Consider the following 17,380-nt stretch of genomic DNA (forward strand, 5'->3'; position numbering starts at 1 on the left):
TGAATTTCTCCTGTGTTTCCAGTAGTATATATTATGCTTTCAACTTCTCATTCATATGGTTAAGTGGTTTGTCCTTGTAATTTTCATGTTCTTTGTTGTTTCAAATGAATTGAAACACATGCACACAAACACACACTATCACGCGATTCATTCTCACAAGTACCTTCTTTGTTTATTAGCCTAACATTTCTTTGTTTATTGGCGATTCATTCAGTACCTTCAGAATGAGGATGTTGTGGAACATTTCTTCAAGGAAAACGTAAATGCTGGAAGGATACCAAAAACATGGCGATTTGACCCCTTAAAAATCTCAACTTAGAGGACTTTTTGTGGCCAAGTTCACAAAAGTAGTCATTTCATCTCTTCGGCTGTCCCCAAAAAATTTTATTTATTTTGAGTTGCCAAATAGTTTTACATATGCACCAGATGTATTAGAAAGATTCATTCACAAAAGTTTTCGTTTTGAGTATTATCAAGATTTAGCCAATTTAATTAAAGGAATTTAAAAATCTTGTTATTCATTCGGATGTTTGTGCTTTTAAAATTATTAATAGAGTGAAAAGTTGAATTAAACACTTTTGTTGTTGATATGATAAAAACATATTTGAATATGAAAATTCTTGTACTTATGGTGTATACAGATTAAGTCAAAATAGGTTGTAATAATTATGAAGAAAAAGAAAGCACTACACAAGTATAGAAGAGTTTCTCCATGAAGACAAACCAAACTAGCAATTCAGCTGAGTTTTGTAGAGTGGCAATGTCATTCCAAACTCGTTGGAATCATTGGATTATGAATGTTGGGCCACTTGCAAGTTGCAACAGAAGTGTGCAGCAGGAATCAGATGAAACTAAAACCTTTCTCATCCTCATCAAATTTAAAATTGAAATCAGTTCAAACTACTTTGCTCTAAAATGTATGAACTAGTTTATGCATATGAAATCACATTTATACAAACTCAAAAAAATAAAAATCAAGTAACAGGAATACAATTGAAAAAATAAAAATAAGGCGTGGATTTGCAAGGAGCAAGGCTAAGTTGAAAGTTCCCAATAAGAGATTATGAGTGGGATGTGAGCAATCTTGGACCACTCTTTCCCTTTCTTTCTCTCATAACTTGCTCTCAACATTGGGCATATCATCATTTCTAGACTTGAAATTGAGGAAGGCAGCCCTTCTTTTGGCAATGACTTGAGCTTGTCACATCTTAGCAACTTGAGTTTTTTGAGAGAGGTGAGATGCTGAAGCCACTTCCCATCCAAATGTTGTATTCCACGTGCATCTTCTATGATTAGCGTCTCAAGAGAATTTGGCAACAGAGGCACTTGTATTTCCATCAGCTTCTTAACCAGATACTCACCTTTAATACTCAATTCTGAAAGAGAAGTGAGTCGGTCCAAGCCCCAATTGGTGATAGCTGTATTGCTGTAAACCCCTTCTTCATTGCCGACACCAAGTCTCCTTAAATTGATAGGCAAACCCTCTTCTGCAATGGATTCCAAATTCGGAACATCAAAAATATATAATGTTTGGAGGCCACTGAGATTATTAATTGGTTCTGGTAATGAATTCATCTTGTCGCATTTCTCTACCCAAAAATAACTCAGGTTAGGAGTGGACGAATCGAGTAGGGAAATCGACTCCAGTTCATGACACATATATACATGGAGATGTTCAAGAAACATGAGAGACTGCCTTGCTGCTGCTTCTTCCAAAATTGAAATTGATTCCAAATTTTCACATCTCAAAAGCATAAGACGCTTGAGCACAGGGAGAGAGCCTAAGGGAAATGACGTCAGCGAGCAACAGCTACTGATTATGTACAAAACCTCAAGTGCCTTGCAACTATGAAGGAACTCATGACTTGGGAATTCAAGGCTCTCACACCCGTCGATTACAAGTGACTTTAACGCTCTGGGCAGACCATTGCTCGGGAAGGACGTCAGAGAAGGAATTTCATAGAGATATAATTCTTGAAGAGAGTTAAAATTGAATACATTCATTGGTCTCATTATGTTTCTGTTATCCACTTCTCCTGAAAACTCTGATTCCAGTACACAACAATCCTCTACATCAAGTGTAACCAAGCAAGGAAGATTGCTGGCTAAATTTCCTTTCAGCTTCGGACAGCTTGTCAGAGATAGCTTTGATAGACGGGGAAACTCACTAGTTATACCATCTATCTTGTTCCATTCCTCCCACTCTGCCATCGAATCAAATTCCAAAGTCTCCAAGGAGGGAAACGGTTGGAATGAAGGGGAATTACCTCCATAAAATTCAGACCCAATACTCTTCACTGATCTCATACCCGAAATGAAGAGTTCTTTTAGACTTTGTAGTCGTCCAAGAGGTGGCAATGAAGAACAATGACGACAATCTTCAATCCTCAAACACACTATGTTGCCAAACGAGGAATCACCAAACCAATTTGGGAAACTAGTTCCACCGTAGCATTTAACGGTCAATTTCTTCAAATTAGTTGAGGGTTGCAGATGTTCAAGTACAACTTGATGAGAGTCTTCCAAAATGGAATCACTCCATTCCAATGATAACTCTTCAATTTGCTTTTTCTCCTTCAAATTGGCTTGAGAAGCATCAGACAGATCAAAAACATTTTCTAGTTTTGAGATGCAGAGTTTACCTTGTAAATGAGAAAATTTCCTCATTTCTGCAAGCTTCAGTCCATGTTGTTGTTTGCTGACAATAAAACGACTCAGAGTTTGCAGATTTTCTAGTTTGGCTATTTCTACGGGCATCTCCTGCAATTTAGTACCTTCAATATCAAGGCAGCGTAGATTCACCAATTTTCCCATCTCCTCAGGCAACTCAGAAAGATTGCAACAATGAGACAACAACAAGGTTTGTAGATTGTAGAGCTTGCATATTGCAGGAGGCAACCTTTCAATTCGAGTGGAAGATAGATCTAGGTATCGCAAATGCTTTAAATCGCCAATAGAATTCGGTAAAACAGTGATATTCCTGTAGTCTGACAGGGATAACACCCGCAACTGTTTCAATGCTACCAACAACTCATGCAATACCCCATTCGCTAGGTAATGGCCGGGGAACCAGAAGTTAAATTCAAACGGTAATGCTGTGAGTGTACGTAAGCCTTTCAATCCATGGAGGGAATCAAGTTCGCCAAAATGGTTAAACATACTTTTATCATAAGACAAATGACGAATTTTGTTTAGATTTCCGAGTTGCATTTCATTGTGATGCCTGTTACAATATGGGGAAGAAACCATGGTTGCCAAATCGTTGATGAGGTCATGCATTTCAAAGTGTTCCCCATCGGCAGATCGTCGTATCAATGACCTTGCCACTAGTTCATCAAAGTATTCACCGCCTACTTCTTCGATGCTTTTCTCATTTTGGGACACATAAACAAATCCCTGTGCCATCCATAGCTGAACTAACTTCTCTTTGTGCAGCTCTGAGTTCTTTGGGAAAATTGCACAATAAGCAAAGCATTGTTTCAAAGAAGCGGGAAGGAAATGATAGCTCAAAAGCAGAGCTGGTTGCACATCCTCTTTTGTCAGATTCCAAAGGTTGCTAGTTAACACCTTATTCCAGTAATCATTTGATAAGTTTGTGCGAAGAACACCACCCAATGCAACTGCAGCTAATGGCAAGCCACCACACCTTTCGGCAATTTTTCTTCCAGTTTTTTCTAGGTTGGACTGCTCAGTGCATTTATGTGTTGCAAATGCATGTTTTGAAATTAAAGTCCAACAATCTTCATTCACCAGTGGTTTTAGAGGGCAGGTTTGTGTAGCATTTACAACACTCACAACTCTTTCATGTCGAGTTGTAACAATGATTTTGCTTCCCAATTGCCCAACATTTAAAATGTGCATCAGATTGGTCCAATCAACATACCTTACATTCCATATATCATCCAATACAAGCAAGAATCTTTTACCAGATAAGTTCTTTTGCAATTCAGCTTGCAACGTATCAAAGTTATCAAAATTTGTTGCTGCAGACGTGACTGATTCAAGAAGAGATTTTGTCAGCTTGACAACATCAAAATCTTTCGAGGTAGATACCCATGCTTTCACATGGAACTTTCCTGTAACTTGAGCATCATTGTATAAGAGTTTAGCGAGGGTAGTTTTCCCGAGCCCTCCCATGCCAACAATGGCAAGAACTCCTATTTTACAGCCACCATCAGCAACAGCATCTTCTGACAGCAAATACTCTCTAAGGTTCTGTTTTTCATCATCCCTCCCACAAATAGCAGAATCATCCACAGCAGAATTTGTAGGTGTTGCACGCCAAACACTACGGGAAACACCTTTTTCCAATGGAAGGTTGTGTGCTCTTTGAGCAAAATGCTCCAATCTTTCGAATGATTTCTGCATCTGAGAATTGATCTCTTGGTAAGGCCGCTTGAAAGGAGAGGAAAGCACCTTCCGCACCTGCACAAATATAAGTATTGAATTCGTACATATGTAAATACAATAATTTCATACTAAAACCCCAGTTTCATCAACAATTTTACATAACAGAAACTCATTCTTAGCTTGTTCTACTCATACTTGAAGCTACTAGGTTCAAAATTGGTAGAGAAGTCATACCTCACCATATAAATTCATAGCTAATTCAAGAAAATTTTTTTGTAGTATTATTTTGTCCCATATTCACATTGTTAGAGATTTCAAATGAAATATAAAAAAAATGATGATTAGTGAAAAGAATGTTTTAAGTCAATTTTTTGTTCAAATATTTATAAATTTGCACAAAACTTATGTTTTATGTTTTATTATTATTATTTACATGAATTTGTTTTTAAGTATTTATCCATCAAAGAATAGTACCTTAGCGGTGACAGTTTGACGGTGAAGATAGTTGGCCTCGACTTTGCGACGGAGAGCGTCGGTGGCGATATCATCGATGAAGTCATCGGCATCAAAGAGAGCTTGAGTGAGTTCATCCATCCATGCCTTGACAGCAGCGTTGCTGATCTGCTTCTCCTCAGCATCATTCAGAAAAGCATGAAGGCTTAGCAGCGTCAATTTCAGCTTCTCCAGCAGCGATTCATCGAGATTCTTGCTCCGATAGAACTCCGATATCTCAGTGGAGATCTTCCCAACCAATGCTTCCACAGCAGCTGAGAGCAACGCTTCTCCCACAACAACAGCAACAGCAGCAGCCATTTCTTTTTCCCTTAGAGAGAGAGGTTTGCAACAAATTAAAAGTCAACGCTGTGCTTCTCTTTCTTTCTTCATTGCTTCCTTTTGATGATTAGTTTCAACCATGGCTACCAGCAATTGCATTAAAAAATTATTAACTAATGACTACGGTTTTTACACTCTGGTTATCAACAAACTATGGTTTTGGACTTTGGTCTTCTTTGTTTCCTTTTGGTCTTTCTTTATTGTTAACTATGGATATCACTAATCAACTATTCCATAAAAAATAATTAAAACACTAACTACGGTTTTACAGACTATGGTTATCAATAAACTACCGTTTTCATTCAGTGCTTATTTTTCAAAGTGGATTAATTAAAATTGCATCAGTGCATGTGTTACTATGTGTTGTTTATTATTTCCCAAAACCAGTGTGTTGATTTGCGATTTTAATAGTAGATCAGATGTCAAGTGGCCTTTGGCTAGCTTTTCAAATCAATAAGGTTGATGGATGGGATGAGATAGATGCAGATAAATTATTGGCTATAGGACAATTACTTGTATCTTAGCATGGGATATGTATAATTCTCCAATGTGATTATGTCAACCAATAGTGTCAAACCAAGCTAATAAGGCACACCATATTTTACACTTGAATTGTTTGTTGTCAATAAACTCATCCAATCTTACTAAGAATAAAAGGCACAGAATAGTGTACGTAATAAGTGGGGCAAAAAATCAATATGAGAGAAAACAATGAAGGGTTAGATATCACATTTTACACTCTCAATTTTTTTAACAATTGAGAGGATCCATTCCCCTAGCTAACATTGACAACTGATTATGCCTTGATTTATTACTCAACACATGACTATTAATGGTGTTTGTATCAAACAATTTTTTTTTTGTGTGTATAGAAGACCTTCTATGGTCTTATCACGGTGGAATTTGTCAATGCTGAACTCAGGCTCCCTTCTGAATTTTCACATAGTTTATTGACCGTAAATGTTTTCAACTGAGATATGAATACAAAATCAAATTTATATACGACTTAATATATACGACATTATTCTAAAATGTTTTGAACTGAGATATGAATACAAAATCAAATTTATACAAAACTTTACTAGCTGGTAATATATATGATCTAGTAAAAGGAACATAAATTAAATAATAGATATACAAGGGCCGGCTATGCTGAAAGTTAATTTTCTACATAAGTTCCTTTTTAGCAGCTTTACCATGCTTTTTGTTTTTGTTTTTTTGGTCTCGTGTTATAAACATGGTTTATGATACTATACTATAATAGATAATATATTTGCTTTCATGTCTTTGAAAATAGTTATCACACCACATACATGTTGTTGAGGTTTTTCTTTTCTGTTGTTTGACAAATTATTATGAATTAAACACTTTTGTTGATATGATAGAAACATATTTGAATGTGAAAATTCTTATATTTATGCTGTCTACAGATTAAGTCAAAGTAGCTTTTAATTATTATGATGATGGGAAAAGAAAGCGTTACACAAGTATAAAAGAGTCTCTCCATGAAGACAAACCAAACTAGCAATTCAGCTCAGTCTCGTTGGAATGATTGGATTTTGAATGTTGGGCCACTTGCAAGTTGCAACAGAAGTGTTCAACAAGAATCAGATCAAACTGAAACCTTTCTCATCCTCATGAAATTTAAAATTGAAATCAATGTCTGAACTAGTTTATGCATATAAAATCACATTTATACAAACTCAACAAAATAAAAATCTAATAACAGAAATACAATTGAAAAAATAAAAAAGAATATATTAAGGCATGGGTTTGCAAGAAGCAAGGCTAAGTTGAAAGTTACCAATCAAACATTATGAATGGGATGTGAGCAATCTTGGGCCACTCTTTCCCTTTCTTTCTCTCACAACTTGCTTTTAACATTGGGCATCTCCGAATTTCTAGACTTGAAATTGAGGAGGGCAGCCCTTCTTTTGGCAGTGACTTGAGCTTGTCACATGCTACCAACTCAAGAGTTTTGAGGGAGGTGAGATGGCTGAAGCCACTTCCCATCCAAATGTTGTATTTCACGTGCACCTTCTATTTCCAGCATCTCAAGAGAATTGGGCAACAAGGGCAATTGTATTTCCATCAGCTTCTTAACCAGATACTCACCTTGAATACTCAAATATGAAAGAGAAGTGAGTCGGTCCAAGCCCCACTTGGTGATATCTGTATTGCAATAAACCCCTTTTTCATTGCCGACAATTAGTGTCGTTAAATTGAAAGGCAAACCCTCTTCTGCAATGGATTCCAAATTTGGAACATCACAAATCCATAATGTTTGGAGGCCACTGAGATTATTAATTGGTTCTGGTAATGAATTAATCTTGTCGCATTTCTTTACCCAAAAAGAACGCAGGTTAGGAGTGCACAAATCGAGTAGGGAAATCGACTCCAGTTCAGGACACTCATCTACTCTGAGATGTTCAAGAAACATGAGAGATTGGCTTGCTGCTTCTTCTTCCAAAATTGAAATTGATTTCAATTTTTTACATTTGCTAAGTAGAAGACGCTTGAGCACAGGGAGAGAACCTAAGGGAAATGACGTCAGCGAGCAACAGCTACTCATTATGGACAAATCCTCAAGTGCCTTGCAACTCTGAAGGAACTCATGAGTTGGGAATTCAAGGCTCTCACAATCTCTGATAGAAAGTGTCTTTAACGCTTTGGGTAGACCATTGCTCGGGAAGGACGTCAGGGAAGGAATTGTATTGAGAGATAAATCTTGAAGAGAGTTAAAATTGAATAGATTCAATGGTCTCATTATGTTTCTGTTATCCACTTCTCCTGAAAACTCTGATTCAAGTACACGACAATACATTACTTCAAGTGTAACCAAACAAGGAAGATTGCTGGGTAAAGTTCCTTTCAGCTTCGGACAGAAAGAAAGAGATAAGTGTGATAGACGGGGGAACTCACTAGTTATACCATCTATCATGTTCCATTCCTCCCACTCTAACATAAACTCAAAACTCAAAGTCTCCAAGGAGGGAAACGGTTGGAAAGAAGGGGAATTACCTCCGTAAAATTCAGACCCAATACTCTTCACTGATCTCATACCTGAAATGAAGAGTTCTTTTAGACTATGTAGTCGTCCAAGAGGTGGCAATGAAGAACAATGATCACAATCTTCAATCCTCAAACCCACTATGTTGCCAAATGAGGAATCACCCAACCAGCTTGGGAAAGTAGATCCACCGTAGCATTTAAGACTCAGTTTCTTCAGACTAGTTGAGGGCTGCAGATGTTCAAGTACAACTTGTTGGGAGTCTTCCAAGATGGAATCACTCCATTCCAATGATAACTCCTCAATTTGGTTTTTCTCCTTCAAATTGGCTTGATAAGCATCAGACGGATCAAAAACATTTTCTAGATTTGAGATGCGGAGTTGACCTTGTAAATGGGGAAATTTTCTCATTTCTGCAAGCTTCAGTCCATGTTGTTGTTTGCTGACAATAAAACGACTCAAACTTTGCAGATTTTCCAGTTTGGCTATTTCTACGGGCATCTCCTGCAATCCGGTACCATCAATATCAAGACGACGTAGATTCACCAATTTTCCCATCTCCTTAGGCAACTCAGTAAGAGCACAACACCAACTAATATCAAGGTGGCGTAGATTCACCAATTTTCCCATCTCCTTGGGCAACTCAGTAAGATTTATACAATTATCAATAGCAAGGTGGCGTAGATTCACCAATTTTCCCATCTCCTCAGGCAACTCAGTAAGATCCCTACAATAAGTTAACAACAAGGTCTGTAGATTGTAGAGCTTGCATATTGCAGGAGGCAACCTTTCAATTCCACTGCAAGATAGATCTAGGTATCGCAAATGCTTTATATGGCCAATAGAATTCGGCAAAACAGTGATATTGTTGTAGGATGACAGGGATAACACCCGCAACTGTTTCAATGCTACCAACAACTCATGCAATACCTCATTCTCTAGGTAATGGCGGAAGATCATGTAACCAAATTCTAACGGTAATGCTGTGAGTGTACGTAAGCCTTTCAATCCATGAAGGGAATCAAGTTCGTCAAAATGGTTAGACATACTTTTCTCATAAGATAAATGACGAATTTTGTTTAGATTTCCAAGTTGCGTTTCCTTGTCATGCCTCTTACAATATGGGGAAGAAACCATGGTTGCCAAATCGTTGATGAGGTCATGCATTTCAAAGTGTTCCCCATCGGCAGAACGTCGTAACAATGACCTTGCCACTAGTTCATCAAAGTATTCACCGCCTACTTCTTCAATGCTTTTCTCATTTTGGGACACATAAACAAATCCCTGTGCCATCCATAGCTGAACTAACTTCTCTTTGTGCAGCTCTGAGTTCTTTGGGAAAATTGCACAATAAGCAAAGCATTGTTTCAAAGAAGCGGGAAGGAAATGATAGCTCAATAGAAGAGCTGGTTGCACATCCTCTTTTGTCAGATTCCAAAGGTTGCTAGTTAACACTTTATTCCAGTAATCATTTGATAAGTTTGTGCGAAGAACACCACCCAATGCAACTGCAGCTAATGGCAAGCCACCACACCTTTCGGCAATTTTTCTTCCAGTTTCTTCTAGGTTGGACTGCTCAGTGCATTTATGTGTTGCAAATGCATGTTTTGAAATTAAAGTCCAACAATCTTCAATCACCAGTGGTTTTAGAGGGCAGGTCTGTGTAGCATTTACAACACTCACAACTCTTTCATGTCGTGTTGTAACAATGATTTTGCTTCCCAATTGCCCAACATTTAAAATGTGCATCAGATTGGTCCAATCAACATATCCTGCATTCCATATATCATCCAACACAAGCAGAAATCTTTTATCCGACAACTTCTTTTGCAATTCTGCTCGCAAGGTATCGAAGTTATCCAAAGTTGTTGCTACAGATGTGACAGATTCAAGAAGAGATTTTGCCAACTTGACAACATCAAAATCTTTGGAGACAGATGCCCATGCTTTCACATCAAACTTTTCTTTAACTTGAGCATCATTGTATAAGAGTTTAGCCAGGGTCGTTTTCCCGAGCCCTCCCATGCCAACAATGGCAAGCACTCCTATTTTACTGCCACCATCAATAACAACATCTTCTGACAGCAAATACTCTCGAAGATTCTTTCTTTCGTCATCTCTGCCACAAATAGCAGAGTCATCAAAAGCAGAATTTGTAGGTGTTGCACGCCAAACATTGCTAGAAACACCTTTTTCCAATGGAAGGTTGACTGAATTTTTATCTAACGACTCTCAGGTATCAACTTCACGTGAAGTCAACTGCACCTGAGTTTTCACCTAAAAAATAATTGTATTTTAATTTATACTTAAAAAAAATGTACCTTTAATGTTATACACTTATACTAAAGAGTTGAGTGGCGCGGATATAAACTTCCGTAATAATAAATGCTCAAATATTCACTTGTGTAATCTCTATGTTTTCTTCTTTAAATTTCTAATAAATAACTCATTTAGTGGTTATAAATCTTTGATAAGCAAACTCAATGGAAAAACTCATATCTATCAAATAACGAAACCAATATAATATGATGAATAACAATGTCTAAACAATCATCGGATCAATTCTGTTTTTTTTTTTTTTTAAATTTCAAGATTAGCCCTAATTCTTTGTTTTCTTATTTAAATATATGAAAAAAACTTAATGGTTAAAAAGTTTTCAGAAGTAACCAAAATCAAAACCTGTATTTTTTTTTTAATGATATGATCGCTATACGTCGCTAAAGAAAACTATATATCAAAAATTCAAAATCTAGTGTCATAATGAATCTAGTTTGTATATCATTTTTATCTATATTCAGGAGCTTAGCAATCGAACCAGAAAACAAAATCATAAAATACCCAAATTAAATAAAGAGTAACAGTAAGTAACTACAACCAATAACAATAAGCAGGTTTAGAAAAATAAGAATAGTCTTGAACAAAATTCACGCGCTAAATAAGAATAGTCTTGAACAAAAAGTCTTGATGAACACCTAATGATGAATAAAAGATCAATAACTGAATTAAGAGTTGAGAGATAGAAGTTGGAAATTATAATATAATAAATTAATAATATAGTAGTTGTAGCAAATTAAATAGGTCTATTATTATACCAATAAAGAAAATTTATACTTTAAATATATTAATCTTTAAAAAATATATCAATACAATTTTTTATAATAATAGATGTGAATAAATTATCTTTTAAATTAAATTTTTTTATCTGATGATAGAGACTAATCTAAAGATAATGTATTTAGTTTTACTATCATAAAAAATTTTGTTGATATATTTTTTTTCGAAAATTAATCAGTTCCAAATATAAATTTCCAGAACTTATTTATTATTGTTAGAGAATCATTAGAATCAATTTAGATCGGTTAGTATCATATATATTTATATAGCATATCTGTATATTAATTGTAGAATTCTATACTTTTATTATTTTGATTCTACTAGCAGCTATATAGACCTCTTTATATTGTACTTTTCCTCAACTTGAATAATGCACAAAACACTTTCTTCAGATTTCTCTCTTGTTTCTAATATGATATCAAAGTGAGTCTTGATCTTGCATACCCATCTACTGCCCACAATTTCCTTATTAAAAGGAGGATTAACCAAATCCCAAGTGTGTGCTTTTTTAAGTGCTTGTATTTCTTCCTGCATTGCTTGTTGCCACTTTGGATTTGCGGAGGCTTCTCTGAATGACTTAGGTTCATGTTGATGAAGAATAGTAGAAAAGCAATGATAATCAAGAAGATGAGGAGGTGGATTTCTTACCCTAGAAGAACGAGTGGGAGGAGGAGGCATGACGGTAGGAGCGGGATCGCCATCCGGTTTAAAATCATCGGGAGATGGAGAAGGCGGAAGAGCAGGAGGCTGTAGAGGATGACCCGAGATAGAACTTATAGAATCTTCACTAGGAAAAAGGTCAACAATGGGGTTAGTGAAGAAAGGTGACTGAGTGGGAAGAATTGACTCAAAGGAGAAAAATCGAGAAAACATGTGATGCTCCCAGAAGACAACATGATGAGATATACGAATACGTTTAGAGAGAAGATCCCAACAACGATAACACTTGTGTTCAGTGCCATAACCAAGAAAACAACACATGCGAGCATGAGGTTCAAGTTTACTGTACTCATGAGGCTGAAGAAGAACAAAACAGACACAACTAAAAACTCGAAGGGAACTGTAATCTGGAGAGGCATGATAAAGACGTTCAAAGGGAGTAACATTACTAAGAACAGAAGAAGGAAGTCTATTGATAACATGAATAGCAGTAACAACAGCTTCATCTCAAGTACGCTCAGGACACGAAAAAGAAAGAAGCATTGCACGAACAGAGTTAAGAATGTAACAGTGTTTACGTTCAGCTCGGCCATTTTGTTGAGAAGTACCTGGGCAAGAAAACTCAGACAAAGTACCCTGTTATACAAGAAAGGCTAAAAGTTTGGAATTACGGTATTCCATAGCATTATCGCGTTGAAAAACTTTAATGACATCGGAAAACTGAGTTTTAATCATAGTGGCAAAGTTAATATAGATCTGAGGTAACTCATGGCAATTAGTCATCAAATAAACCCAAGTAAAGCGTGAATAATCATCAATAAAAATAACAAAGTATCGAGCTCCTCCCATAGAAGCGGTGGGAGCGGAACCCCAAACATCAGAGTGGATAAGATCAAAAGGAGAGCAAGCAAGAGAGGAATTATTGTGAAAAGATAAAGCAGGTTGTTTGGCAGTTTGCCAAGAAATGTAATCAAAAGACTCATTAGGAACCTGACCCAATACACCCTGAGACACAAAAGGATGACGTTGATGCCATAAGTGAAGGGTAGATGGAGAAGAAGCAGCACAGAGATTTAGTACAGGAGGAATATGAAGATTCTCGAGTTCAAACAACCTTCCGACTTTATGTCCAGTCCCGATGATTTGTCCCGTCCGACGATCCTGTACACGACAACCAGAAGTGAAAAAAGTGACATTAAATCCCAAATCAACAAGTTGACCAACAGAAATAAGATTAAAGTTTAAGTTGGGAATAAAATAAGTATCAGGAAGATTAAGAGTCGATTGGGAGATAGAACCCTTGTGTGTTGCGTGCAAGAGGGAACCATTAGCAGTATTGACAGAAGGTGCATTTGTAGTGGTAGACAGAGACGAGAAAAAGAGATTACGCAACGGAGACATGTGATTAAAGCATCCCGAGTCAAAATACCATTTAAAATTACCTGGAGGAGTCGAAAAAGCAGCAGGGGTATTATCAGAAAGGGAGAGAAGACGCTGAAGAAGAGACGCAATATCAGATAGAGAGACAGAAGATGGGTTGAGAGGAGCAGAGGTGGTAGATTCAGTAGTAGCATCAACAGCAGAAGCAGGCTCAGGACGTGGTGGGCGAGTAGGACAGGTAGCAATCAAATGTCTTTAGAGCTTGCAATAATGACAGAACAGCTGTGAACAATGGTAGCTAATATGACTTTTCTGGTGGCATGTGTGACATTCAACAGAGGGACAGACGGAGAAGAGGTGCCCAAAGCGGTTACAATTTCGACAGAATTTATCCTTTGTCTGTGGTAGCAAAAACATATAAAGATCAAGGAAAGGAGAGAAAAACTGCAACTTTGGAGCCGGAAACGAAAAAACGGAGGGCAAAATTGAAAAGAGTGCACCAAAAAATTCTAGGGAGGGTCCCACTGTGTGCCACGTAAGCAGGGAAATGACACGTGGCGACACGTGAGAGGAGGACCAAGACACATCAGCAAACACGTCAGCGCTGACAGGAGGCGGGTCCACGCGGGTTGCGAAGCGGGTCAGGTCAGGAGCGCGGGTCTGATGGAGCTTCCGTCAGACACGTGGCGTGACAGGAACCATGGATTTGGGGTGCTGATCCAAAGGCACTAGAGGCGTCTGGAGGGAGAAATTCTTCACGCGGACAGGTGACTTTGGGTGGCGCGTCCGGCGGTGTTTTTGGAGGCGTTGAAAACCTGGCAACGAGGAGAAGGGTGGCGGCGATGACGAACCAAGGCGTCGGGAGAAAGGCAAAAAATAAGGACAAAGTACTGCCGGAGGAGACAAAATAAAAGAGCTAGAAACCAATTGTTTCTGGAAAAAAAAAAACGAATCTCTCTCAGACAAAGTATGCTTCAAATCTTCTTGCTCGCGCTGGGATTACAGATAGTCGCACTAATAAGTCTACTTCTCTTGAGCCTAATGTTCGATTAATCCCTATGGATGGCACTGGTTTGGATAATCCGACTCTCTATCGACAGTTAGTTGGAGGTCTCGTCTACATGACTGTCACCCGACCAAACATCACCTATCCAGTTTATGTACTTAGCCAGTTCTTATCAACTCATCATACTACTCACTATGCGGCAGTTTTTCGCATTCTTTGCTACATCAAAGGCACTCTATTTCATGGCCTTTATTTTTCTGCCCATTCCTCTTTGTCCCTTCAGGTATACTCCGATGCTGATTGGTCTGGTGATCCCACTGATCGTCGTTCTACTACTACTGGTTACTATTTGTTTCTTGGCGACACTCTCATTTCTTGGCGTGCTAAGAAGCAAACGTTCACTACTCGCTCAAGCACAGAAGCTGAGTACCGTGCCCTCGCTGACACCACTGCTGAGGTTATCTCGATTCGTTGGCTTCTCGAAGATTTGGGTCCTCCTCAGTCGTCTCCTACTGATGTTTTTTGTGACAACCGCAGTATTATTCAAATTGCCCATAATGATGTGTTTCATGAACGCACCAAACACATTGAGATTGGTTGTCACTTTATTCGGCAACGTATCGTTATTGATGCTGTTCGTCTCATTGCTGTTGGAACACTAGATCAGACTGCTAATATCTTCACGAAAGCTCATCACCCGACTCGTTTCCGGACTTTGTTATCTAAACTCAAGATGGTATCCTTAACTTTCACTTGAGTTTGAGGAGGGATGTTAGAAAATCATTAGGGAATCATTAAAATCAATTTAGATCGGTTAGTATCATTTATATTTATATAGCATATCTGTATATTAATCGTGGGATTCTATACTTTTATTACTTTGATTTTACTAGCAGTTATAATACTATATATACCTTTTGTACGTTATATTTTTCAACTTTAATAATACACAAAATACTTTGTTCAGATTTCTCTCTTATTTCTAATAATTATATTACTCTTGTTACGGTGAATGAATTTCTTTTCTTGTAGCGTATAAGTCATACCTTAGAACTGACAGGATGATAGCGGGCTTCCACTTGGCGACGGAGAGCTTCGGTGGCGATGTCGTCGATCAAGTCATCGGCGTCAAAGAGAGCTTGAATGAGTTCATCAAGCCATGCCTTCACGGAAGCAATCTTGATCTGCTTTTCCTCAGCATCATCCAGAAAAGCATGAAGACTTAGCAGCGTCAATTTAAGCTTCTCAAGCAGCGATTCATCAAGTTTCTTGCTCTGATAGAACTCCGAAATCTCAGTGGAGATCTTGCCAACTAAAGCTTCCACAACAGCTGAGAGCAACGCTTCTCCCACAATTGCAGCAGCCATTTCTCTTTCCTTAGCTTAGATTCGATTCAGCTTCAGCTCACACTCGAATTGAAGATGGAGGTTAGCAACAAAAGCAGCGTGGTAGAGGAGCTGTATTATAAATATGGTAGTCTTTATGGTCAACTGTTAGCAATGCAAGTCTACCGTGCTTTCTTTTTGGTCTTTACAGTCAACTGTTAACTACTCAACTATGGTTAGATTATGAGCTGTATTAGACAAAAGTAACCATGGTTTTTCCACTATCCTGGTTATCGATTTCTCTTTGGCCTGCAAATCATGAAGTGGAAGTCTATTTTGGACGGCGGTAGTGCTAGATAACAAAAAACATTCAGTTTAAATTTGTGGCCAAAAGTTTTTTATATGGACTTTTTTTGGTGGAATTATGTTTTAGAAATTAGAATGGGACCGAATGAAGATATACCTTCATGTTGAGGTTGAGAAATGAGAATTTCATTTTTGTTTTTTATTTTTTTAAATAAAAGAAACTCGCTTATGACAAGAAGGTTTTATTTTATTTTATTTTTAATTTTATTAAAATGTATCTTGTAAAGAGCGAAAAAAGTTTTTTTTTCTTTTCTAAAAAATACATCTTGGGAAAGAGCGAAAAGAGTTACTATTTTTTTATTGAAAAAATTAAATTCGTAACATGCCACAAATTAAAACAAACATTTTTTATATTTTAATCATCAATACTCAGGAAGATTCAAACTTTTGAAGAGAAGAAAAAAAAGTTATATTTGAAATTTCAATTCCCAGTAAATTATTGTTCAAACTTCAAAGATACTGTAGATTGTAGAGCTTGCATATTGCACAAGGTAGCGTTTTAATTCTAGTGAAAGATAGATGGAGATGTCGCAAATTCTTTAAATTGCTACGGTCGAATCATCTTCTAACTAATTGTTTTAAACTACTGAAAGGTGCAGAGACACTTGCTTACAGCACTTGCAGCTACCTTACCATTTTTAAGCTTCTTGTGAAAACTAAATCACAAAAACACACACTATAACTTGTGATTTATTCTCACAAAGACATTATTTCTTGAATAGCTTGACTCTGGCTCAGAATGAAAATGTGGTGTAACATTTCTTAAAGAAAAATTTATCTGCTGGTAAGATTCTCATGCTTCTATTTTTATTTTTATTTTTTTTTGCAGCAGAAAAGTTATGTCTGAAGCATCAACCATATATTATATTACCAATCATCTTTAATATATATGATGCATATTTATTTTTTGAACACCTGATCTTTTTTTATACTCCTTATTGATATCTATCTTCTTGTTCTTGGATTTTCATATATTATGGTCTCAGCCATATCTATCTTTTTTATACAAGTCTCAGCCTCCTGAGCTCATATATTATGGTCGCCATTCGGGAGTAATTGGTCTTGCTAAAGGAGAGCTATATAAGACTGCATCTGGTGTTGAGCTGGGAAGTCATGGATATGACAAGGTAACTGGTATTTCATTCGAGTTAATGTTTCTTAGTTATTTGCTTTATTCTACCATGATAATATGTTGGATTTGGTGTAGGTCCTTGTGGATGCAGAGTGTACTCATGACGGTTCAGTTAAACATATTCACAAGTTTGAAAATTGGGGCTGGGGGACTTTTCAACATCGAGTACTAGATGCAGAGAGGACTGATAACTTGCATGTTCT

General features: G+C 37.2%; 2 protein-coding genes across 6 annotated transcripts in view; both read right to left on the reverse strand.

Moving 5' to 3' along the window:
* The window catches only part of LOC112723900 (putative disease resistance RPP13-like protein 1), an 80,745-nt gene extending 64,537 nt beyond the window's left edge, over positions 1–16,208 (reverse strand). Inside the window, exons 1-2 of one of the 5 annotated variants that reach the window (XM_072207838.1) lie at positions 15,401–16,051; positions 11,957–13,129 (exon numbers count right to left, since the gene is read on the reverse strand). In XM_072207838.1, the coding sequence (XP_072063939.1) occupies positions 11,957–12,289 (333 nt within the window). In that variant the 5' untranslated portion in view covers positions 12,290–13,129; positions 15,401–16,051. Of the gene's footprint in view, positions 1–6,778; positions 11,167–11,956; positions 13,130–15,400 lie in introns of those variants that run through there. The other 4 variants (XM_072207841.1, XM_072207840.1, XM_072207839.1 and 1 more) reach the window with 4 other exon arrangements.
* Positions 847–6,758, reverse strand: LOC114924756 (putative disease resistance RPP13-like protein 1). The gene is made up of 2 exons (XM_029290049.2): positions 4,825–6,758; positions 847–4,425 (listed from the first exon to the last, which is right to left on the reverse strand). Exons 1-2 carry the CDS (start codon positions 5,161–5,163, stop codon positions 1,036–1,038), a joined length of 3,729 nt encoding a protein of 1,242 aa, XP_029145882.1. The 5' UTR covers positions 5,164–6,758; the 3' UTR covers positions 847–1,035.
* Positions 16,209–17,380: the final 1,172 nt, after the last annotated feature.

The sequence above is a fragment of the Arachis hypogaea genome, chromosome 11, assembly GCF_003086295.3.
Source record: "Arachis hypogaea cultivar Tifrunner chromosome 11, arahy.Tifrunner.gnm2.J5K5, whole genome shotgun sequence".
Taxonomy (NCBI): domain Eukaryota; kingdom Viridiplantae; phylum Streptophyta; class Magnoliopsida; order Fabales; family Fabaceae; genus Arachis; species Arachis hypogaea.

Excerpts from the sequence above, each read along its gene's own strand:
- LOC114924756 (XM_029290049.2), bottom strand. The coding sequence starts at position 5,163 with ATGGCTGCTGCTGTTGCTGTTGTTGTGGGAGAAGCGTTGCTCTCAGCT. Across the intron at positions 4,426-4,824 it reads GTCAAACTGTCACCGCTAAG|GTGCGGAAGGTGCTTTCCTC; the intron begins GTACTATTCTTT and ends ATATTTGTGCAG.